This window comes from Coenobita brevimanus, chromosome 64 (assembly GCF_032717465.1).
Source record: "Coenobita brevimanus isolate Jiangsu-jjx chromosome 64, ASM3271746v2, whole genome shotgun sequence".
NCBI lineage: Eukaryota > Metazoa > Arthropoda > Malacostraca > Decapoda > Coenobitidae > Coenobita > Coenobita brevimanus.
The window spans coordinates 10,248,761-10,275,309 of record NC_137017.1 but is presented as its reverse complement, the minus strand read 5'-3'; the positions used below and the strand labels follow the sequence as shown (position 1 = coordinate 10,275,309).

The 26,549-nt window shown below is 42.1% G+C and overlaps 1 protein-coding gene across 5 annotated transcripts in view; it reads left to right on the top strand.

Moving 5' to 3' along the window:
* Positions 1–26,549, top strand: part of Men-b (NADP-dependent malic enzyme b, mitochondrial) — an 89,659-nt gene that overhangs the window by 50,897 nt on the left and 12,213 nt on the right. For 4 of the 5 annotated variants that reach the window (XM_080276190.1, XM_080276192.1, XM_080276193.1 and 1 more), the window contains 10 exons: positions 798–960; positions 3,589–3,747; positions 5,848–6,029; positions 9,750–9,930; positions 11,814–11,986; positions 12,168–12,306; positions 12,676–12,901; positions 13,756–13,859; positions 14,498–14,707; positions 15,664–15,787. In XM_080276190.1, the coding sequence (XP_080132316.1) occupies positions 798–960; positions 3,589–3,747; positions 5,848–6,029; positions 9,750–9,930; positions 11,814–11,986; positions 12,168–12,306; positions 12,676–12,901; positions 13,756–13,859; positions 14,498–14,707; positions 15,664–15,787 (1,661 nt within the window). Of the gene's footprint in view, positions 1–797; positions 961–3,588; positions 3,748–5,847; positions 6,030–9,749; positions 9,931–11,813; positions 11,987–12,167; positions 12,307–12,675; positions 12,902–13,755; positions 13,860–14,497; positions 14,708–15,663; positions 15,788–22,962; positions 23,097–26,549 lie in introns of all 5 variants that reach the window. The other variant, XM_080276191.1, reaches the window with a different exon arrangement.

Genomic DNA, 26,549 nt, shown 5'->3' with positions numbered 1-26,549 from the left:
TGTGAAACTGGAAATGGAGGACATGGTAGCTTACCAGTACTGATGTTTCATACTAAGGGTTCTTTAATACTGTAGGTGTGGGCATTGTTGGTCTGGCCCACCATTTGTGTTGATTAACCTGGTCAACAGATCATTAACACACTGCATCATAATTATGTTCTCAGCTTATCTTGAATATAGGGTTGTGCAGTGTTTTCATTGGTTTGATTAACAATTTTGGCTACATGAAAAAAGTCTGCTGTAGGAACAGACCAAGACTGTTTCTAGGTAGAAGGTTCATTTTTAGCCTCATCAGAAGTTTACATTCCCTGTAGGTCAAATGCTTGTCATTAAGGGTAAGTTAGGAAGATATTAAAAATATTTTGTTTCTGTCAGGGCATAGACATGATAACTTGATCCATAAAGCCTAGCAATCCTTCTGTGTGCCACGCATTTCACATGTTATCACATTAGTGCTGTTACCTACTGTCCTTACTGAAAATGTGATAGAAGTCTCATTCAGGACTGATGTGGTTGTATTAGCATTTTTTTTGTGACATGCCAGTGTTTTTTTTGAAAGCTTGATAAAGTCTGTTGTAACAGTTAAAATAATTAAACTATTCCATGCCGCCCCCAGAGACTGAACTGATTAACTTTTCCAGCAGTAGCTTAGATCACTCTTCAGTCCACTTCTTCAGCTACCTATTATCCTTTATCTAGAGCACTGTGAGGAGTCCATGGGTACCATTTGTGTATGAATCCAAATAAAACTAGACTATATGTGTGTTCCTGTACTGAAACCTGTGTCGGCACCACAGCAGTGGAGGTCGTGTCAGAGTAATGGCTGGCAGCAGCAGTGTGATGGAGGGGCTGAAGAGGGACAGAATTGGTCAGCGGCCATACCATGAGCACACTGGGGACAACATCTGCCCCAATATGGTTCGTGGTATTGACTACCTTCGAGACCCAAGGCTTAATAAGGTGAGTGATGAGACAGGCCTTTCCATCTACCCATGTGCCAACCTATCTATCTTTTTTATTTTTTTTTATTTTTATAGTGTAGCTCTCTGTCTGTCTGTCGGTGTGTCTGTCTTATTCCTGGAGGCTTTGGCTGGACCTTTCATGTCAGATCACTTGCTAAAACTGCCTCAAAGAAATTTGGATTATTGTACAGAGTCCGTAACTTCTTCACTGACGAGCAGTTAAGAAGTCATGTGCACTGTTAGCTAGAATATTGCTTTCCCTTATGGAGTGCATGTGGAAAGGTTGCATGTAAACAACTTGACAAAATTCAGAACAAAGCTGTTGGAATTAATAGTAACCCTACTATTACATATAAACTACCTCTCCTACAAGTAAGAAGGAATGTTGCCTCCCATACATTATTTCACAGATACTTTTATGGCAAATGCTCAGATGAAGTTGCGTCCATTGTGCCACCTCTCCATGCCTTCCCTCGTGCTACATGAGCATCATGTATTTGTGCTCTGTAATGCATTCCACGTAGATAAATATTATATACAAGAGACTGTATCACCTCACTTTTCTCAATGATGGCCCTTTCTTCTCTCCACATCAGTGGTTCCCAACCACAGGAGCACACCCCTTCTAGGAAGGTGTGAGCATTTCCACAAGGGGGGCATGAGTATTCAGAGGAAATATAAGTGTGTGTGTGTGTGTGTGTGTGTGTGTGTGTGTGTGTGTGTGTGTGTGTGTGTGTGTGTGTGTGTTCATTATTCATATTCTGTCTCTGCTCCAGCTTGCTGTCCCACTCTCTTTTCTCTTTTTTTTTTTTTCTCTCTCTCTCTCTCTCTCTTGTGTCCATTTTGAGAGAAAATTAATGATAAGGGGGACAGTGGACTGCAGATGAAAGGCTATTTCTGCCTCTGTTCATCTGGGTTAACATCCACTTGAACCTGTGGCAAAAATAATAATTATAATAATAATTCAAGAATAAGTTTTTAGAATCAGGTGATGGCAGGAAGTGGGGATGGGAGGGGAGGCATGGACCTGTTGACCAAGGCTAAGGGGGGCACGATCTGAAAAAGGTTGAGAACCACCGCACTTCATCTAAGTATGCTATAGTTTCTGACATCATCCTCTAAGAAATCCATCCATCATCCAATCCTACGTTGCCCCATGAGGAGCGTAGGAGCCTGGGACTAGGCAGTTTATCCTGACATTTAAGATGAGAGTGACCAGCTTCACTTATCCCTGAGTGGCATTACTTGAGCAATAAACCCCAACCATTCCTTGGATATAAACCTTCACCGGCTCAGTCCGACTGGAGCACAATAAGTACCCACTAAACCACTAGGTGCCAAAAGTTGGTTATATGGTTACCGCCCAGCATAGTAAATGGTTTCCTGGTGTACAGGAAACCATTTGGCTTGTCACTTAGTGTAGAGTCACCCACAGGCAGAAAGAAGAGGAAAGAATGAAGGAACGAAAGACAGAAGAGGGAGTGTAAAGTCACTCGTAGGCAGAAGGATGAGGAAAGACTGAAGGAAAGAAAGACTGAAGAGGATGGAAGGAAAGAAGGGTGGAGGAGAGGAAAGGGCAGACACCCGAGAGCAGCTGTACATGAAGTGAGTGGATGGTGAGTTTCAAAATATACACCAGTGGTGGACAGGATGATGTGGATGTAACTTGTTTGTGGCCACTCAGTCCAGAAATAAAGGACTGGCTATAGATAAGCAGATAGATAAATATAGATAGATAGACAGACAGATAGGTAGATAGATACAGTAGATAGTACGCTTGTCATGGGGCATTGTCAGATTGGATGATGGATGGATGGATGGACATACATACCGGTACATAGACATAGATACTGATACTATTGAGCCAGACATAACTAGGCCTTATACAGTATTGTACCACCAATTAGTAATATAACTTCTTTACTCATGGAGCATGTACAGTACCATTGGGCATGAATTTTCACCCAGTAATCCATCTCTTCAATTTCTCGTTATCTTCTACAGGCTACTTAAGCTTAGAAAGGCTTGGTATGCTTATTTACCCATGTATGATGTAGGGTGTCGGGCTATAGATAGATGATGCTCTTTGATATGATGCATCAAGGAGGAAAGTGACAGAAATGCCCTAAGTGTAAAGCAGAGAGAGGGGGAATAGTAGGTGAACTCCCTGACAATGCAACACTTTTTTTGTTAGATGAATGTTTTTTCCTCTCAGGTTCAGAATGGTATGAATGTGAATGACCGAACTGTAGGAATGAACTGACACATGCCTGGTGGAGTTATGAACGTGGTAAGCTTCCTTTCATAACTCAAAACTTTTATCTGTATGAAGAGCAGGAGACATTGAAAACTTCTGCTGTCTCCCTTCCATATCCTTCAAGCAAAATCCAAAGCATTCCTCAGATGTAAATAGTTATGGGCCAGATCTAGTTGAAGGCATCTGTTTAGTTATATGGTTATCCTTACAATGAATAGTACAGAAATACTGTAAATGATTTTCTGGGTACCAGAAACCATTTGGCTTGTTGCTTAGTGTAGAGTCACCTGATGGTTGCACTGAATTAAATGGAAGGTGGGTATCCCCACCTGCCACTTGAATTTATTCCTAATTATTGATATTTTGCAGGGGATGGCATTCACTTTAGAGGAGCGTCAAGTACTAGGTCTGCATGGACTGATCCCTCCACGTTTCAAGACCCAGGAGGAGCAGGTTGATCTTTGCCGGAAGAATGTTGAACGCTACCAGGAACCTCTTAACAAGTTCATCTACCTTGCTGGTCTGCAGGTGAGATGAATATTTTGTTATGTTACCTGTTATTATTGTTCATTCTCTGTAACTTGGCCCAGATTTTTGTCCATGGGTGACTTATTTCATTTAGGTAAAAGGCATTAAAAGTTATTGCTGTGATTCTACCTGTCCGTAGTTCTTCTTAACCAATATCATATTCTAGTGTTTATCCGCTGTTACAACTGAACATTAAATATGGAGAAATGGCAGTTTTAGATCAAGTTAAATAAAGAATATGGTAACTACACGATAGACTGTCTTCTGTCTGTCTGTCTATCTATTGCCAGACACCTTAATCTCTTATACAGGGTGGCCACAAAACAAATCACCTCCATGTCACCCTGTCCTCTGTCATTTCACTGCCCTGCTCCCAATTCACACCCCCTTCTCTCATATACCTCTCCACTCCATCCCTCCATCTCATCCTTGGCCTTCCCCTCCCTCTTTCCCCCCCCACCTCACTCACGTACACTCTCCTCATTAGTCTCTCACCCTCCATTCTCTCCATGGCCAAACCACCTCAGTGTGTTTCTCCTAACGCTTCCTATCACATCTACATCCACACCACAACGCACCTTCACATCCTCATTTGTCAGTCTGTCTCCTTGTGACCCAACAGGCTTCTCTCAAATAACTCATTTCCACTGCTATCACTCTTGACTTGTGTCCTTCCAAGAACGTCAAAGCTTCACATCCATACGTTAGAGTTGGTATCTTAATATAGTCACGTCCATGCTCACTTCCCTGTTTCTTATCACTGCCTTCAAGGAACCAGCAACCTTTCTTCCTTGTTGTACCCTTTCAAGCACTTCACCTTCCAAACTTCCATCCTTACTCATCACACTACCCAAGTACTTAAACATACTCACATTTTCCATTTCCTCATCATCCAGCCTCACTGTACAATCACTGACTTCGCCTCTCTCGAAGACTATAACTTTACTCTTCCCTACATTCACCTTTAGTTCCCGTTTCTTACACACACTCCCAAACTCATCCACCAAGCCATGCAGCTCCCCTTCGTCTTAACAACACAGTATCATCTGCAAACAACAGTACAGGGAGTTTCCAAACACTGCCTTCTCTCATTTGGGCCACTCCAACATTAACTGCCCTACCTTGTATCTCTTTTATAACCCTTTCCATATACTGTACTTATTTAATTACTGTAATCCTAGAATTGGGTAAGTTCCTTTAAGTGCAAACACACTGATTAAAGTTTTTCCCCACATTACTGTGCCTAACACCAGTACTCAGATTACATCAAGCACCTCTCCTATCAGCTACCTAATGAGAATGGGGAGGAGTATGTGCTTATAAAACTTCATGCAACCATCATTATGTTGTGGGAATGGCCAAGCTCCATTAGGCAAAAATAGACTTCAGTATAGTTATTTTCACATATTTTGCCTTTATATTTGATGGGTAGTTGTGGTCAGGGCTGCCGACAGCCATCACCAGGCCAGGGGCAAGATTATCAACAACAGGCTCCCCTCATCCTGAAAACTGTGCTGAATATTTTATACTCAGTCTAGCTCATGGCTAGACAGCTACCTGTGATGAGTGTCATGGCACATTTATGTACCGTACTGTCAAAAGAATCCTTGTGTGCCATAGCACCTTCTTCTCACTTTCTATAAAACAATGATAATAACTGCAAGGAAATTATAGTACAGTATATTATGTAAAGAAAAGTGAGAAATACTATTTTGTAATGGAAGGAAACAAATGAGTACATTAGAGTTTACTATCATTTGTCATGTATACATGCAGTACTTTATACATGCAAATTGCACTCTATTCATTTAATACAGGACACACATTATATTTTCCTCCCTCTTAATGCCATCTTGAAGGGTGTGTGCCCCCCTTGGACCTGGCCTAAGGATTGTCCCCAGCTGCCTCCCCCTCTCATCAGCCCTGGTTGTGGTTTGTTGTTTAGATAATGCCTATCAAAAGCAAGCCACCTTTTCTAGTCACCTTAAATGTCTTGACTGTGTAGCCTAACCCCTGGCCCTGAAGGTTCTGTTGGGGCAATACTGGATTAGACTATAGAGGAGAGATAGACATTTTGCCTAATATAGCACCAATACCCAGGACCGCAATGAGCGCCTCTTTTACCGGCTACTGAGTGAGAATGTGGAGGAGTACATGCCCATTGTCTACACCCCAACTGTGGGCTTGGCATGCCAGAAGTTTGGTCTCATCTTCCGGCGGCCACGAGGACTCTTCATTTCCATCCATGACAAGGGACATATCTATGAGGTTATGAGGAACTGGTGAGACCCTGATGCTGATTCTCTTGTTTTTGTCATAGGGCTGTATTGTACATAGCATACAAATTTTCTCTTCCTTAGTGCTCTGTTTTGTACATTACACCTTTAACACTGTATTCTCCTGTACATTACTTAATGCGATTACAATACTGACCTAACATACCTTAATAATATGTAAATAAAGAATACTTGGGTGTACTGTACAGGTATTTTTTCAGGAAGAGGCATTATGAAATCTCCAAAGTCACTTGGAATATATAAAGATCAAAAGTCATTTGGAATGTTGCTTGATGAAATCAATCTTTTTTTTCATATTGTAAGCTTGAGATTTTAATTTTCCACTAATTTTGATATGTACCAAATAGAAGGAGTTAAGTACGGTAATTTTTTTCCAGTTATCAATCATCATCATCATCGTCACCATGAGGGGGCAAATACCCACGTGATGCATAGCCTTATTCATCTTCCGACTTTACCTATGAGGGTCCCTCCATGTAACCCTCCAGGCAGTGACACATCACCCCATTACGTATCTCTCAACATGAATGATCAGCCTGCTCCAGTCATGAGTTCTGTGGCTTTTCATTTGGTCTCCTTCACCCTGGGTTAATTTTCTCAGATCACTCTTTTGGCAGGGTCAGCCTCAGGAATATAGGCCATATGCCCTTATAACTGGAGTTGGTGCTAATGTATTATGTGGGTAATAGACCTAGACTCTTTTGCCATTGTTTGTCAACTTGTACCTTTCCTTCTTGTTGGAAGTTTGCTCTCATTCAGCCTGTCCCAAAGAAGGGTTGCCATTCCCAGCCCTATGACTATCTCCTAATTGCATTAACATCCTGTGTATCAAAAGTTTTTGAAACCATTCTTAACAAAAAAATTTTAAAGCACCTTTCCTATCACAACCTTCTTTCCGATCATCAGTACGGGTTCCACCAGGGATGCTGCACTGGTGATCTCTTCACCTACCTTTCAGACTTGTGTTCATCCTCCTTTTGGGACTTTGGTGATAGCTTTGCCATTGCACTTGACATCTCAAAGGATTTCAGTCAAGTCTGGCATAACTCTTTAATTTCCAAACTGCCCTTTTATGGTTTCTATCCTTTTATCTATACCTTCATCACTAGCTTCCATTTAAGTCATTCTATAGCTGTTGCTGTAGACGGCCACCATTCCTCTCCTAGAGCTATCATCAGTGGTGTTCCTTAGGGCTATGTTCAGTCGTCATCTCTCTTCCTTCTTTTCATCAATGACCTTCTAAGTCGTACTTGTACATCTAACCCTATCCACACTCACTGATGACCCCACCCATTACTTTTCTGTTCGCTTCCCGTAACATCTGTCTCAGCAGTTACTTCGACAAACAAGGGATCAGGCAATTGCATACTCAATGTCTGACTTGGCTTATATCTGTGATTGGAGTAAAAGTAGTCTTGTAGTTTTTATTGCTTCAAAAACTCACTTCTAACATCTTTCAACCCATCAGAATTTTCTACAGGAATATCCTCTACTTTTTAATAATATCCAACTCAGTCCTGCGTTATCTTTAAACATACTTGGGTTTCATTCTCTCGGGAATTATCTTGGAAAGGTCATATTACCTCTTGTAATTTCCAAACTGCCCTTTTATGGTTTCTATCCTTTTATCTAAGCCTTCATCACTAGCTTCCTTTCAATTCGTTCTATAGCTTTTGTTGTAGACGGACACCATTCTTTTCCTTGGAGCTATCAACAGTGGTGTTCTTTAGGGCTGTCTTATTGCCAACTCTCTTCCGTCAATTCACTGGTGACCTTCTAAATTGTACATGTACATCTAACCCTATCCACACATGCTGATGACTCCACCCATTACTTTTCTGTTTGCTTCCTGCAACATCCATCTCGGCAGTTACATGAGCATACAAGAGATGAGGCTATGGCACATGTAATGTCTGACTTGGCTTATATCTGGGATTGGGGTAAAAGCAGTCTTGTAGTTTTTAATGCTTCAGCAACTCAATTCATACATCTTTCAACCCATCAAAATTTTCCACAGGAATATCCTCTGCATTTTAACAATATCTAACTCAATCCTGCATTATCTTTAAACATACATGGGGTTTCGTTCTTTCGGGATTTATCTTGGAAAGATCATACCGTATTACCTCTTGTAAAATCTGCTTCCAAGAGATCAAATGTGTTAGGCCAACTCCTTGCCTTCTTTACCCTTGCACAGTTGTTGACTTTATACAGCTGTTTTATTTGCCTCTGTGTAGAGTCCAACTCTCATGTGATGGAAGGCTTCCCTCATGCAGCTCTTCTCAGCAAGGTGGAGTCAAAAACTTTGTCCCATTAACACTACTCCTCTTACTGGCTTCCTTCAACCTGTCTCTTTGCTGCTCTGTTGCATCTTTATTTCTTTTACCATCACTACTTCAATGGCCACTGCTCCTCAGAACTGTCTCCTTGCATCCCTGCACCACCATGGCAGGTGGTCTAACAATAGACCCTCATCCCTTTTCTGTTCAACTCTCTAATCTCTAATGCAAGAGTTAACCATTACTACCAATCTTTCAAGTATGCTACAGGTCAGCTTTGGAACTGTCTTCCTTTGTATTTTCTACTGCCTATGATCTTCAGTCTTGCAAACACAGTGTGTCCAGGCATCTTGAAATGACTGGATCTAGAATTTGGCTCTGTTATCTTGTATTGTTTTTTCTTCAAGGGAGCTATCTTGCAGGCTTCTGGCCTTTGGTTCTTTCTTCCATGCATAAAAAAAAACATCAAAGCCAAATACCCGAATTGAGTGAATTCATAACCCTGTATGGACCAATGCAAAGATAAAATCTCGTCATCTTTCCTCCTGTTGATATTTACCACACTACAAAGATAAGTAAATCTATGCAAGACTTCCACTTTCACACCACATACTTGGACAGACAGACCTGCTTCATCTAACGACCCACCAAATGCTTGGACTTTGGCCTTGGCCCAATTAGACTGTTAATCCCAATGGCTTCACATTGTCGTGGAATTCCTCGAGGGCACTAAGTAATATCTCCAGTGACTCTTCTAGGATAACTGCATCATCAGCAAAGTCAAGGTCAGTATCCCTGAAATTGCCAATTGATACTCCACAGTAACTTCAACTCACAGCCTGGCCAGGCACCCAGTCCGTGCATATGTTGAAAAGCATGGGGGCAAGGACACATCCCTGTTTTTCTCTGGTATTTACTGGGAAGAAGTCTGATATTTCTCTTCCACTCTTGACACTGTTCTCAATGCTTGAATACAGGCCAGGAATCAGTCAGATCATCCCTGTGGGTATTTCACGGTCCACCTAGGAGAAGGAAAACTGAACCAAACCTGGATAGCCCTTGTCAGGGATCCCATACTCCTGGGTGTGGCTGATTTTCTGGGCCCCTCTTGGGATCAGACTCTGGTGTTTTGATATCATTGACACCTCCCCTCCCCCACTCTCTTCAGCTGTGCATCACCCCTCACAGTTCCTTACCTCCCTTTCCCTTCATATCACTCTGTGCTCCTCTCTGAAGACCTGAAAATGTTGTAAGGGCCATTTGTGTGGCTGAATGTGTAAGAATCCCGGGCATGGGAGACCGTGGAGTACAGGGTATGGGTATTCCCATGGTGTTCAGAACCCAAGCCTTTGGTCCCAATGCTGCAAAGGGGACACAGTAGGATTGGCAATAACCTGTAGTTATCTTTTACTTTTCTTTCCTGCAGGCCTGAGAGTGATGTACGAGCCATTTGTGTGACTGATGGTGAGAGGATCCTGGGCTTGGGAGACCTTGGGGTACAGGGTATGGGTATTCCTGTGGGCAAGCTGTCCCTTTACACTGCTCTGGCTGGCATCAAACCCCACCAGTGTTTGCCCATTGTGCTGGATGTTGGCACCAACAGAAAGGTAAATGCAGCCAGTCATTATCATATGTGAGGTACATTATGCATTCCAAAATCTCGTAACTTTTTTTATACAATAGCTTGTTCATCATAACTTTACCCAGATTTTTTTTTCCTTGTGAAGCTTACTTCCCATTACTCAATGGCAGAAAAAGCAATACTCTGGCTCTATATCCTCTTCATAATACTTCTTACCCCTAAAGCACGCAATCTCCAGCCTGACTGTCACCCCAGCCACAAAAAGGCATCAATTTTTCAACTTTCACCAAGGGAAAATTTTCTCGTACTGATTTGAAGAGCTTTAATATACCGGTACACATCTGAAAATGCCAGTCTCAGTCCCTTAGGGCTAATGGTAACTGCACAATCGACCATCAAATGTTATAATAGTTATCCATTGCGTCTGAATGAAAATAGGAAAATTTTGGCATATACCTATTTTTCACCACGTAACCTTACAAAAATCACCCAAATCAGTATGAAACATGTGCCCAGGCATTAAGCAAGCTGTATGAGTGTGCATAAAGAAAAGGGGAAAAAAATACCCGTGCATGCAAGATAAAAATACTGTATATCGATTCACTGCATAAGTAAATCATTCAATAAGACAAGTATTTATTCATATATTGAATGTATAATCTTAAATGTCATGACCAACTTTCTTAGCTCTGGGTTCCTACACTCCTCTATGGGGTGACATAGGATTGGATGATGGATGGCTGGATGGATAAATGAAGAGGAAACATTATAATATAAATAAATGAAGTAACTGAAAAAAAAAAAAAAAAAATCTACCATCTCCCAAGCCAGAATAAATATGGGTATTTCACACCACCAACCCTAGGCTTATCATGTAAAGATATTAGGTTCTGCATGTAAATAATACAATAAAATACATGTATGTGTTATATAAAATGCTAAAAAACCTGTACTGATGTGTGCAAATGGTTGAACAGCCAAAATGATTTTTAAAAATATCATAAGTTGCAGGTACCATACAGTCACAAAAGTTTCTCATGGAAAATGATGGAAAATGGGTAAATCATACAAAGAAACTAATTTTCTTAGGCTAATAACCTTGCATAAAGAACTAATAGCAGATATAATACACATTCCATTGCATAAAACAGGTCGAGGGTAATTGGTTGTAAGTCATTGATGCAATGGCATGGTGTTTGGCATGTTTGGTAAGATGGTGCCTCAGTGCTTCATTGTGAAGATAGGGTGGGTAAGGAGGAGGAGGGGGTGTGGGGGGGCATCAGTAGGAAAACAAAGCCTGCCTACACACACCAACCATGGAGTAGTGAGGGTCTAGAGGTGATTTGGGTGGGAGGCGACAGTCAGACAAGGAACCAATGGCGAGGAGGGAGGTGGAGTGGGTGTGGGGGGGCCCTAGGAGGTGGAGGGGGGTGGGGTACATAAATAGGGAGGGAATATGCCTGCTGCACACCCCCACAATGGTATAGAGGGGGTATGGGGGAGATGTAGGTGGGAGGAGACAGTGAGGGGAGGATGCAATAGGACAGAGGGAGGTGGAGAGATGGCCAAAGGGTTAGGGACCCCCCAGCACATATAGGAGGACCAATCATGCCAGACACCACCAGATATTGTTGTCCCCATTTGCTAGCTTCCATTTACATCATTAAAGAGGCATGGCAGCCTCTCCCCAATTTTTTGTGGCTACTACTAAATCAGTGTGGATTGGAGTGAACGTACCTTGTCTAAAACACATCAGTCGATGATGAATGGTCATTATGGGTTAAAGACTAAAATCATATTCTAGTGTTAATGTGGTGCTACAACAGAGTGATCGGGTGGAAAAGATGGCTGTTGTAGATGAAACTGGGGTGAACATACTATAGTAACACTACGCTTGTCTTCCCAAAGGAACTACTGGAAGATGAGTTCTACATTGGTAATAGGCATGAACGTGTGACTGGCACCGCATATGATGAGTTCATTGATGAGTTCATGGCAGCAGTGGTGCAGCGATATGGACAGAACACTCTTATTCAATTTGAGGACTTCGGCAACCATAATGCTTTCAGATTCCTTGAGAAGTAAGTGAGAGATTTGCAAGCAGTGTCATTTTTAACCCCCTTCAGCCTGAACCGACAACTCATTTCCACTCTTTTTCCTCTTCATTAGTGTCCATTCAATATAACAAGAGAATATACAGTATATGAATGGAAGGCGACTTGGAGATTGGACGTATTATATTGGTGTTCCTTGTGTTAATAGGTACCGGGGGAAGTACTGCACATTCAACGATGACATCCAGGGTACGGCATCAGTGGCAGTGGCAGGAATCCTGGCTTCACTCAGGGTCACTGGACACAAACTGGCAGACCACAAGTTCCTCTTCCAGGGTGCTGGTGAGGTCAGTCAAACAGTCAGCCCCATGTTACTTCTTTTGAGAGGTAGAGTCCTTGTGATGGTGAGGACAGTGATGATGGCATGATGGAGTGTTACACATATGACTGATGGGCCTTAGAGAATAGACTATCAGGTCTGGGCTGGGAGTCAAGGAAATGGTAATAATACAGATGGCATTGGTGGTAAAAATGATGATGTTGCCCATATTGATGCTGGTGAAGATGATGTTCAGTATGAAGATTTTGTGACAATAATGATGATTGTGATAGTAGTGATGATGATGATGATGATGGCTTTTTTTTTTTTTTTTTTTTTATGATAAAGAAACACTGAAGAGGAAAACTGACAGGTCCACATCCTTAACTCTTTTCAGGCATCTTTGGGTATTGCCAACCTGATTGTGATGGCAATGGTAGAGGAAGGTCTGAGTGAGGTCGATGCTCGCTCTAAGATCTGGCTGGTGGACTCACGTGGACTTATCGTAAAGGACCGCCCCAAGGGAGGAATCACTGGGCACAAGGAAAGTTTTGCTCACCCACATGCACCAATGGAAAACCTAGAGGATATTGTGCGTGAACTTAAGCCTTCGGCCATAATTGGTAAGTTTTAGGGACTGGAAAGTGTGTAGAGAAGTATCCTGAGATAGGTTGGCCATGCTTCCAGCAACTGTTGTAATTACATAGTTGGTGTGGCTTGTGATTTAGCTTCCAGTTAGAGGAAAATATTGGCTGTAGTTCTGTCATGGTAAACCTCAATGGGGGGGAGGGAGCCTTTAAGATGGAACATGGTGTCCTTTTTATGTACTGTACTGTTTATATGTATGTTATTAAGAGAGAGAGAGAGAGATCACTCTCATCTTAAATGTCAGGACCAACTGCCTAGCCCTGGGCTCCTACACTCCTCATGGGGCAATGTAGGATTGGATGATGGATGGATGGATGGATATTAAGAGAGAGATTGACTTGGAGAGTGTGAGCGAGGTGGAATGGGAGAGCGGAAAAGAGACTGAGGATGAGGTTGGAGTAGTCTGTTAATGAGGGTGGTGTAAGGTGGATGTAGTGAAGCCTGATGGTAGAGGACATTTTGACATGGAGGTTTGTTTGTGGCCACTCCCTCCAGAATTAGGATATCTGGCTATAAATAAGGTAGACGAACTTAAGAAGCCTTTTAACATGATTCATTCATAATTTATTCTGCTTAATGCACTTCTTGTATTCCTGCATATCATTTGTAGCCTTTTAATATCAATATAGTCAGGGGAACGAACATGTGATTAAGTTTGATGGATGAATTTTGTATGGAGTAATACGTGACAAGGCTTTAGTAACCCTCTTTTTCAGCTGAAAAAGAGGGATACTAAATAGTCTGTCATAGGTTCCCTGGAGCAGGAGTGGGGGTTAAGTAATGGCCAAATTGCACTTATTTTGACTGTGGTATTGGTATGTATTTTTAGGTGCGGCGGCCATTGGAGGAGTCTTTACACCCCAGCTGCTCAAAGACATGGCTAGCTTCAACAAACGACCTGTCATTTTTGCTCTCAGCAACCCCACCAGCAAGGTTTGTAAAATTGCTTTTATGTCTATTTTGTTTTGTTGTAAAAAATGAGAGAGAGAAAAAAAAAGCCCCCATATTTCAAGGACTTTCTACTCCTTGCCTTGTTAGCTGAAGTTATCTCCATACTAGAAGAAGCTGGAAATTGATAATACTGTACTCCCTGAACTTGTGTGTAACCAACTTTGCGATTATAAGGTCAAAAGTGATGTATAAATTTTCCTTTTTCACTAAACTGAGACTTTGGTACTAAGGTACTGTACTTATTCCCTAAAAATGTGACTAAGCAGTTTTGAACCCATAAGCTGTGAGGCAATAAGTTCTTTCCTTAAATTGAAGGCTGAGGACACTGTAGAGTATTTCACAACTCCTAGCCTTTTCTTTTTTATTTTTTTGTTTTTATTTTATTTTTTCAAATAACACAGGATGAGGATGGAAATACTGTATGTCAAAAAGATGCATCTTCCCAGATAGACCTAACATAAGAGTACCAGCTACAAGAATGGTTTATTTTGACATACCTGGCCATGTTCTGTTGAGAAGACTGTTGGTCATAAGTAGCCTATAAGAAGATGTAGACTGTGGAATATAATTCCAGTGCTGAGCTGAGAAGTGATATACAAAGCCTACTTTTTACAATGCAGGCTGAGTGTACCGCAGAGGACTGTTACAAGTACACTGAAGGGCGTGGGGTGTTTGCATCAGGCTCCCCCTTTGCTCCAGTCACCCTGGATGGCAATACCTTCTACCCTGGCCAGGGCAACAATGCATACATCTTCCCTGGTGTGGCCTTGGGTGTCATCTGCACTGGCATACACCACATTGAAGACAGTATTTTCCTCATGGCTGCTAAGGTTTTTGTCTTTTAATAGATTTTCCTTTAATTTATATGATATAGTTAATGTCTGGGTGACAAAGCAAAGTATGGAGGTTGAGAAATCTAAGGAACTGACAAGGGATTGAGGTGGTTGGATGAATTTTCTATAGGGGAGAAGTGAAAGGGATCTGGCACCTACCTTTTTTAAAGTAATAGTCATTGGACTGACTCGTATCTAATAGGAATTATGAAATGCATCCACTCTCAGTGTAGTGCAACTTTGGGTGTCTGCTCTTTTTTCTCTTCCTTCCTTTTCTGTCTTTCTTTCCTTCATTCTTTACTCTTCCTTCTGCTTACAGGTGACTTTACGCTCCCTTTTCTGTCATTCTTTCCTTTCCCCTCTGCCTATGGGTGACTCTACACTGAGTAACAAGCCAATTGGTTTCCTGTACACCAGGAAACCATTTACAATGCTGGGTGGTAACCATATAACCAAATTATGGTGGCTGGTGGGTTAGTGGATAATTAAGGTGCTCCAGTCGGATTGAGCCGATGCTGGTTTATATCCATGAAGTGGTTGGGGTTTATTGCTCATGTAATGCCACTCAGGGATGAGTGAGGCTGATCACTCTAATCTTAATGTCAGGACCAACTTGCCTAGCTCTGGGCTTCTGTGCTCCTCATGGGGCAACACAGGATTGGATGATGGATGGATGGATGTGTGAATGATTATGCCAATGGGATAATGTCATGATTCCAGGAGTTTGAGTGGTTTGTGAATATGTACAGCCTATTTCATTGGATATGCTGTTGATTAGTTCTCACTTGATCATGTAATACTCATTTGTTTTGTGGACCACACCTCACTCCATATTTGGATGTGAAAAAGAGGGAATGATGATGATGGTGGTGGTGATGGTGATGATGAGTAGTTCAAATAAAAATATTCCACATGTTACCACTTCGCTTGCTGAAAACTGATCATGTTCTCAGGCACTTGCTGACATGGTAACAGAAGATGACCTCTCCAAAGGGCGCCTCTACCCTCCACTTTCAGATATTCGTTCATGCTCCCTCAAAATTGCAGTGTACATCGCCAACCATGCATATAAGACAGGTAATGTAATGATGGTCTTCATGAAAAGCACATATAACTGGGGTAAAACATACCATACGTTTGACAGGTTAGGGAATGTAGCTCAAACCGAACTGGGTGAAGTGTTGGTCAGATGATTAGGGACGTAATCTGTTGTTTTTTGAAAGGATGTAAAGTTACTCTCAGACTGGGGCAAGGAACAGCCTGATAACTTAAGTTTTATTACAGTAGACTTTACTGATAGTCGTAGTTGGGTGTGCACTCGATTTATTGCTGCTTTCAGGTGGCTACCATTTCCTCTCTTCCTTCCTTCCTTCTTTACATCCTCTTCTGTCATTCTTTCCTTCTTTCTTTCCTTTTCCTTCTGTCTGCGGGTGGCTGCACACTGATTGACAAGCCAGATGGTTTCCTGTACATCAGGAATCTATTTACAATGCTGGGTGGTAACCATGTAACCAAACTATGGCACCTGGTGGTTTAATGGTTAATTAAGGCGCTCCAGCCTCATTGAGCCTGTGTAGGTTTATATCCAAGGGGTGGTTGGGGTTTATTGCTTGTGGAATGCCACTGAGGGATGTGTGAGGCCAGTCACTCTCATCTTAAGTGTTAGGACCAACTTGCCTAGCCCGGGGCTTCTACGCTTCTCATGAGGCAACACAGTATTCGGTGATGTATGTACTGTATGTATGTATACTTTACTGATCCTTCATGAGACCCACTGACATGATCGTAAACACCTCCACTGGTGGCACTACACTATTGTCTTGAATGAGACAGCCGTAGCATGCATTCATTGTGAACTGTGGATATGAATGCTGAACCGGTAACCTGCAAAGATGTTTGGCACGTAAAGATATTTTGTGCACTATAATTTGTGTAGAAGTCATTTTATTAGGAAAATAACTGCATAAAAGACAGCTGTTATTACAATACAAAGTACCAGTAGGATATTACAGCAAGGAAGTTTGTCAACCACAGAAAAGTGTATCAGTGAAAAAGTAGCTGATAATATTGTGCACAGTACTCATATAACTTCGTATGGGGGGTGCACTATTTATTACAATACAACACCAAATTCCAGTGGTAAAGCTGAGACACTGACTAGTTACGTTATATACATTGCTCAATGTTTGAATGATTTCATTTTTTTTTTGCGTTTAGTGTTTTAATGTTTGTTTGTGGATAGACATGGATTGTGGAAAGTATTAAGAATATATGGAGTATTTGGGAAGTTGTTGATTACCATGAAGAGCATGTATGAGGGTGCTAAGGCTGCAGCGCATGTGGATAGTGAACTGAGTGAATTATTCTATTTGAAGGTTGGATTGAAACAGGGATGTGTCATGTCTCCATGGTTGTTCAATCTGTATTTGGATAGGGTTATAAAAAGATACAGTGAGTCCTTGAAATACGAAAGGGATAGGGACCAAAGAAACCTTTCGTAATCTGAAATTTCGTATATTAGAATGATTTTCCCCATTGAAATATACATATAAAGGGGGGGGGGGTGCTTTCCAGGACCCCATTGGACCCCCCACTAAAACTTTACCCCTCCTATTTAGAAGTATGCAATACACGTATACAGTACTGTACTATTGTACTGTACAGACATAAAAAAATAAAACATACCACTAATTACTGTAGCATTAGTACACTGTACAGTTATATATAGACCTGTGCTGCAGCTGGAGATTCATGTCGTTGATATGGTGCCAAGTCCATTTAAAAGCTGCGGGTCCTCGTGGCTTGGCAGGCGGCTGAAGATGAAGAGAAGGAGGGGGCCATCTTCTTGTACATTTCCTTTTTCTTCGTCGCAGTCCCAATGGTTGATGGTGCAAGGCCTAAAGCTCGCCCAATCTCTGAGACTCCCTGCCCCTCCTCGTGGCGTCTTATTATTTCCAATTTCTTCTCAAGAGTGAGAGCACGATGCTGTTTCTTCTCTGCAGCTGGTTCCCCGGATGCTGGAGATGATGCAGGGCACTTAAAAGGCATGGTGAAAATATGAAAAGGTGAAGAACACCGAAAAACAGCGTCACGTACAGCGAAGCTGAAAGGAGAGGATGGACGTGGCTCGACTGGGAAGCGCGTGAAAATGTGTTTACCAGAGAGGGGTTAGTTCATTTTTTCACTGCAAATGAGCGCAGCGCTGTGCAGCACGCCCATTTTGAATTTTTCGTATTTCGTCTCGTATCGTTTTTCGTACCATCGAGACATACTTTCGTATTGTGGAATTAGTCCTACATTTATCGCTTTCGTACCATCGGAAATTCGTACTTTGAGTTCTTGTATTTCAAGGACTCACTGTACAAGGTAGGGCAGTGGATGTTGGAGCAACCCTAGTGAAAGAGGGCAGTGTTTGGAAACTCCCTGTAATGTTGTTTGCAGATGCTACTATGTTGTTAAGTGAAGACAAAGGGGAGCTGCAAGGCTTTGTGGATGAGTTTGGGAGAGTGTGTAAGAAACAGAATCTGAAGGTGAATGTAGGGAAGAGTAAACTTATGGTCTTCGAGAGAAGTGAAGTCGGTGAATGTACAGGGAGGTTGGATGAGGAGGAAATAGAAAACGTGTGTGTTTAAGTATTTGGGTAGCGTGATGAGTAAGGATGGAAGTTTAGAGGGTGAAGTGCTTGAAAGGGTACAACAAGGAAGAAAGGTTTCTGGTTCCTTGAAAGCAGTGATAAGAAACAGGGAAGTGAGCATGGAAGTCAAGCTTGGACCTTGCTGGAGGGACAGAAGTCAAGAGTGAGAAGAATGGAAATGAGTTATTTAAGAGAAGCATGTGGAGTCATATGGAGAGACAGACCAATGAAATGAAAATAGACATTTTAAGTGCCATAAGGAGGGGCAGGGTCAGAGTAAGAACACCAATGCCCTAAAGCTGCCTCAGTCCACGGTCTTGATGGTCATAAAGAAATCATAAGCTGTAACTATGGCACCACAGAATGCACCTTCCCTGACTACTAATTGACAAACCAGATCAAGGGAGCCTATCCTGAAGGAGATGGAGTGTCTTCCAGAGCTCTGTGGTTAATTGAACTGAACCGAGCAAAGCAGCCTCTTCAATGTACTTTTATCTGCAGCAGGGCTTTCGATCTGTGGAAGGACCTCAGGGATAAGCAAGGTCTGGATACCAAGAGGGAGTTCAAGGCCAGCATGGGTTGGTTTGAGCAGTTTAACCCGTACGCAATGGGAAGCGGCATACGCTGCGGCAAAATGGGTGGACAGGGACTGCCAGATGATGGGGGAAGCTGCTAATATATTTCCATCATTGTTTGAACCGGCCGCTACCATTTGATCTCAGTACCAAAGTGTAGGGAGAGACGCCTGCCACCTTATGCAAGCATACCTCAGTCTTCTCTGAGACTTTACCAGGTGTAGAATGATAATTTCTTAAAACTTCTCATCTAATTCCGTTCCCACCTCATGCGGATCCCTTACCTCATCCATCCCTGCCAAGCCTCTTTCCTGCAGACCTGCAGAACTGGGGATGCATTTATTTGCAAGAAGGAGAGACTGGAGAATTGTTGAGTAATATGGTCTTTAATTTGTTTCCCTAACTGCTATACCTTCCCAGTTAAGAAGATTTGAAAACAAGCTATTTTGGGCAATATGTGCATAGTGAGAGGGCGGCCTTATCAAAATAATGCCGACGCATGGGGGTTAAGGCCCTTGCTGGCTTTAAACATGTGACCATGCATGGCAAGGCTGCCAGCTCAGACCATGTGGTGGCTAAGGCCTTTCCTGTGAAGCTGAAGGCAATGATAGAGGAAGGGGGATACTTTCCAAAACAGGTAATTAACTTTGATGAGACTGGCCTGTTTTGGAGATGGGTATCCAGGAAAACATGCATCAGCAAGGAAGAATGATATGAGCCAGTGTTTAAGGCAGCCAAGGACTGCCTCACTCTCCTCCTCAGTGTAAATGCAGAGGGGAACTTGAAGCTCAGACTGCTCCTGGTTTATCACTGGGAGAACCCCCAAATGCTGGCAGGGTTTGTGAAGAAGAACCTTGAGGTTATTTGGCTGACCTCCGCACTCTGTTGCTTGTACATGGCAGGATACCTGATCCCTGGCCTGCATGACTATGCCAGCTAGAGCTACCTTGCCTAGTGTTTCCTTGTGCCGGTTGACAGCGCCTTGCATGGCCCTGAGGGCATGGAGGTCTGGATGGATATTAAAGTGGTGTACTTGCCTCCCGACTCATCATCATTGCTCCATCCCATAGATCAGGGCATCATTGCAACAATCGAAGGCCTGCCACCTCTGCGGCACCATGGAGCAGAGAGTGCAGGCAATGATTCTGGGTTGAGCAACTTGGTGTTGGAGATCTGGAGAAATTACATCAAACACGCCATTGACAACATATGGCAGTGTGGAAGGATTGCAGCTGAGCACATTGAATGCCATCTGGCGCAAAGTATGACGAAGTTTGCATTCTCCTTCACGGGGTTCCTGACAAGTGAACATCTGTTGATACTCGTACATCCTCGAACTTTTGCATGAGGCATGATTTGAGGAGGTCAGTGTGCAAGAGGTCGTTGACTGCCACACAAAGCAACTGTTCACAGAGGAGCTTATTGAGCTAAGGGAACAGGTGGTAGAGGCACAGGAAGGATGTGAGGATGGCGGCGAAGTTGGGCACCTTCGTACATGAGTAACAACTTACATTGATTATAAAACAATGAATTGAGGGGAGGTAAATTACTTTCAAAGAACCATCTCAGTAGGGGTTAACAGTTGATGCTTTTAGCTTCTTATTAGGGGGTAGTCTCTTGGAGAAGGCTTAGTCGTCTGAGTCAAACAGGCTGTTGGAGTGGTAAGTAAAATTAGGGTGGCAGTATGGGTGGTCAGTGGTCACAGGGGTTATATCGTCTCTTTCATCCTGAGTGTTGTTATTGGATTTTGGTGGGCCCTTCTGGTGATACCATCTTCGTGTAATAATACCCAGAAGTGGAGGTAAGCATAAAGTTAGTGAGAATTATTATCATTATTGTCTTGATATCATCATTTCTGACAAAGGTATTAAATTAAACCATAAAAACTGTACAGCATGACTGAAATGGGACCAGACTGGAAATGATTAAGAGAAATTTCGGTACATTTAACTCTGTGAGTCATATATTCGGAGTAATAAGGTTTAAAAAGGAAAATTGACTTTAAAAACCCAGTCTGGTCAGCAGTGATAAAGTCTTACTCTTGTGCAATGCAGAATCAGTGGGGGTGAAGTGGCTAGGGAAAGTTAATGGTGTGAAACATGCATCAAATAGTAGCAGCCTGAATTGCCATGTAAACAGATTTGTAGCTCTAGCATCTTGGCCCTGCTTGTGCTAGTGTCCAAATTGGTAGTATCTGTACACTGAAAGAAACAGGGTGGAGAGAGATGTGCAGTCCAAATTGCCATGTAAACAAAGTCATAGCACTTCTGTCTTGGCCCAGCCTTGTGCTGACTAGAGTGGCAGAATTGGCACTGTGTTGAGAGAAATGAGGCAGAAAGAGAAAAATGGGAAAATGAATTGACATCGGCTGACCACGAGATGGGAATGGGTAACTTGTGATTAGACTCTGAAAAGAGGTTTGTCCTGCAAGGAAACCTGATTATGAGAATGATAAGACGGGATGAAAGGATCCAATACTGAATGATCCTAACAGAGAAGAGAGGGAGGGTAGGATGGTGAAAATGATGAAACCCTGAGCAGCTCATGCCAAGTGGGACCCATGCGTATGTGCTGTTAAGGGGAATGCAGCAAAAGGAAAACCTCAGTCCCCAAACACTCGAACATTCACCACTAACCCAAAAGGGAGAAGGCAAAGAGAAGGAGGATGCAAAACCATTGGGAAGCAAAGGAGAGAACAGAAGAGGAGGCCATGAGGAGAGGGGTGCTTGCTGAAAAGGCTCACAATTGGAGGAGAAAACAGCTAGTACATCATCTTACACTCATACCTAGGAGTCTCTGTTACTTCCAAAAGGAGAGGGGATGTCTGCCCGGGTAAACTCAGGATAAGGAGCACAGAGAAAAAAAAATGCTCTTCATCCATGGCGGTCCACATGACTGATGTACTCAACAAGGATGGATTCACGTTGATGAACATGACTGAGGGTGCTAGACACTGTGTAGGGGAGTACTGTATGGTGCATGGTACAAGTGTTCATAGGCTAACCGGAGGAGGTTTTTCAGGTGAAGTGCCTTCTGACTGATGTTCATCACATTAAAGTTCTTGCTCCAGCTGAGCAAATATAGCCATCCAAAGCCTTAGGGCAACATGGCAAGAACTGAAGTAAAAGGTGCTACATTCCGATGGGACTTGTAAATTATTTATATTATATATCAGATGAATGTACTGTAGAGTATCTTCTCCATTACAGGAATTGGAATTGAAATATCAGTTGTTTCTGTGGTTTTCTTATCAGCTGTGTTAGAATACACCTATATCCCTTAGCTAGTGTATTTATCTCAGACTGGTAGATGAGGGCAGTTGCTCAGTTTTTATTATTATTTCTATACACTATATTGGTAATTTAAAAATTTGGCTAATATGCATGTGCAGTTATGCTTCATTTCTTCTTACAGAAATTGAAAGACAGATTTTATTTAACATTCATTGCTCAGTGTTGAATATGTCAAGGCATGGGATCTTGGAGACTTCTCACCTTATATTATAGATCTGTTGCATTTTATGGCACTTTTATTTGATCAAGAAGTTTTGCTTTACCACAATAATGGTAGGCTACTGTGCTGTAAGTGAAGCTCGGTTTTGTCATAACTGAAATTTATTATGCTGAGTCTTTGTCATATCTTTGGGTTTATCAAAGAACTGAAAGATTCTCTCCCCCCCACCGTCCCCCAAAATAAAGGGTTAGGATATATGAAGAGTCAGGTGACAGGAGTGGTAGGTGATGAATTCTCTCCATATCCGTATATACAGTAGTTTATTTGCAGTCTTCAGAATACAGAGAAAAATTCAGTCATTGGTGAAAGCATAATTGTTTTTCCATCACTTCGTCCATATTTACATTTGTTTGCTTCTTATTTCATGTAGCTCATAGCATTATAAATTATATAATAATAATTTTTGTCCATTTGATGGCATTTCTATGTGACCAACATAGTTTTAAGAACATTCAGGATGAAGAGCTTGCAATTTTATGTCAAGTTAAAGTAAAAAGAGTACAGCTAATGATGTTCCCGGACATTTGCAGGCATTGCGTCTGTATATCCCCAACCCCATGATATCACTGAGTTCATAAAGGCTCAGCAGTATGACTATCACTATGGGTCTGCTCTGCCACGGGTCTACCCCTGGCCCAACAAGCTTTAAAAGGCCGCATGACCAGTAAGAGTGGCCTGTGTGTTTGTGCACTGCGAGCATTCCCACCGCATAGCTAGTTCTGCCCATATACCTATGATCATGCACAGTGCATGCCTCAGTGTGTCCATGTGACTGCAAATTGCTGAGCATTTGGTCCCACCCCCTTCACTAACTCTGCCTCTCTCCCTGTGCATTGCCTAGCCTCATCTACACCCTTTGGCCAGCTCTACCTCTGTCTCTACTTATAATAACCACATAGTGCATGTCTTGGTGTGCTTGATTACAAATGTTTTGACTCATGTAATTCTTGTTGCAGAATTTTTGAACTGTGCCTGCATACATTATTGTAGAATTGTTCTTAAAGTTTTGTACCAAATTAAGGAGGACTTACAAAAATCCATTTTTGCATGTACAGTAATATGATGATATTGCTGTTATTCATGATGTTAATTGTTCTTGGGTAGAGACTGAAAGTTTTGGTTGATTATGGGGTATTGCAGAAGTGTCCAGAACCACTTCACTTCATTCTGTGTTCTGTAATATTGCAATTGGTGGAATTAAGCCTCAGTTATCATCGTTGTAGCCACTGTCATCGTCGTTGTCATCAGCTACCGTCGTTTTCAATTTCATTTCCTGCATTACAGCTGCTTTCCATGTATTATGGGTCAGACAGGTTCACCTGATAGCACTCCTCCATACAGCTCTGTTCTGTGGCAGCACTGTAGTGCTATACAGTAGTACCTTTAGATCTAAAGTTCAGCACACACCACCTTGCCCCAAGTCTTTTCCCTCTATTTCAATGATTATCTGATAGGATCCAAATATCATTATCATCATCAGCGACCTTGTATTCCAGAACAATTGAACAACCCACCATAGGCTCAAAAGGAAGCCTAAGTTACTGGGATGAGGACTGAGGCATTGCACCTCGTGGCATCTGTGCTGTTACCATTACCTCTACCTCTAATTTTCTGTGACTTTTTCTTCCACTCAGAGATGGGGTAAGGAAGAGTCCAGAAAACAAGGGAAGAGAGAGTATGAAACAGGGAGAACCATCAACAGCATGGCAAGTGAAATGAGCTGGACACTAATTTACTTGCCATTCAAGCCCAGGTAGAGGAAGAGGAATATTCTATTGATAGGTCCGGAATGTATTTTAAAAAGATGCTGGAAAGTGATTCATTCATGTGATGGCACCAAAATAACTGGCCAACTCCAATGCTTGGGTCTGTACAAATATTCCTCAGTTTCCTCCCTTAGCCCCACAGTACGTGAGTGGTTAGCATTGCTGACTGCTTAGCTGCCGGCCCGTTTGTGCCAGGGTTCGAATCCAGGTGCAGACAGCTGAGGTCACTTGATTCAGGAGTCCAGCCACCTCAGGTGTCTATTCACCCTTTATGGGTTGGTAGGTAAAATGAGTACCTAGGCTAACACCTAGGGTAGGCAACACTGGTGACCTGGATGATGCTGTGGCCTTGTATCCCAGGTTATTGGGTGAAAAACCTGCTACAGTCTGAAAGGCCTATGTTAAAGAGATGAGCACCACAGCTAAGCACCTCATGGTGTATGCTCCCACCTTTACCTTTACCTCCGTCTCCCACAAGGGTAGTGGTGCAGAAGAAGAGCAGCTCCAGCCTGTTGACTAACAGATTCACATTTCAGATGAGGTAAGGTTCACAGTGGCAACAAACGAGTGCTTAGTAAAATTAGCTTTGCATTCATTTTCTCATCATTAAAGTCTGAAATTTTCTGTTTTGTAGGCTAAACCATTTGTCAACTGCATTCAAGCCCATTCAGAAGTATGTTGAGGGAGAATGGCAGTGGGAGGAGATGGAAGCATGGATACATATTGGTCATGTGTTGATGGAGTGATGTATAGTTATCTTCCCTTTGCAGTATGGTCTTAATCCCTTCAGAGTGAGAGGTCTTTCCTAAGCAGCTTGATATCATGGTGAGGTAGTAGGAATAAAATACACTTTAATCATCATTTAGAAAGAGTTAATGGTGAATTCTGTAATGTGGCATAAAATGCAAATAGTGAATTTCATAGTGAAGAGGTTAAGAATATCTGCGTAACTTTAGGCTGCCAGACTTATAACGCACCTGCCGAGTATGATTTTGAAGCTGTGGACCAAATGTTGTCTTGTTCATTTCCCCTAGTGTCTTTTATGAAGAAGCAGAGGATATTGCATATTGGTTGTGGCTTTATTGTAAAGCTTGTAAAGCTTCTGTTGGGAAATATCTTCCTGAGGTGGCAGTGATCATATAACTGGGTGCCTCCTTTGTCTGGTTGCATAAACATCCCTTAACTCCCTCCCTGTCCCTCAAAAGAAGAATAATGGACTGCAGGAGGAGGACAGCCTCAGCTTGCAGTCCACTCGGTTCACATTCCGATGAATCTGAAGCCATTCGTACAGCATAACTTGTGAGAAAATGTAAATAAAGTCAGTATATGCGAAGAGACTAGAAGCAGCATGTGAAAGTATCAAACTGATGTAAAGTTCACATGTATGGATTTTGTAAGTACTGTAATGGGTCGAGTGAATCTAAGATCGGTTGCAGAAAATGAGCATAGTTGGTTGATGATAGTTTTTAATTAGTTTTTAATTGAAGTGATGTTGTTGCATGTTGGCACTAACATACCTGGACAGTGGAGCTGCCCCGAAGGCCTTTACACATCACCTTCACATTACCTCCTGTCCTGTGAAAGAAGGTTGGTGGACTGAAAGGAGAAGGGCAGCTTCAACCTACAGTCCACTGGGTTAACATTCATATGAAGCTGGGGCCAGAGTGACACCTATCACTGTACCATCTTGCTGCACATTCCAGCATCCTGTTTTCATTTATTTATTCACTGTTATTATTATTTTTTTGATAACTACTCTTCCACTTTTATTATTTTGATTTGTTTTCATGAATACTGCACTTTAAATGTAATGAGTTACCAGAGTAAACTGAAATACAAAATTATCAATAGTATTTTATGATTTGAAAATATTTTATTAGCTGATTCTGTCAGTTGATAATATTAACAAATTATATTAACTGACTGGACATATTAGCTGTTCATTGTAACTTTATCACTATTGATTTGACTTTTCTTACTATATGATATTATTAAGTCAGAAGTATGAACGACTAGTGTGAATTTTTTTTTTTTTTTTCTCTCTCTCTCTATACACACACTCACATATAGGAGGTGCTCACTATCCACTCAGTCGATATAGTGCTGCTCTCGCGTGTCTGCCCTTTCCTCTCCTCCATCCTTCTTTCCTTCCGTCCTCTTCTGTCTTTCTTTCCTTTATTATTTCCTCGTCATTCTGCCTATGGGTGACTTTACACTCCCTCTTCTGTCTTTCTTACTTTCATTCTTTCCTTTTTCTTCTGCCTGTGGGTGACTCTACACTAAGTGACAAACCAAATGGTTTCATGTACCTGAGGAAACCATTTCCTGTGCTGAGTGGTAACCATAAAACC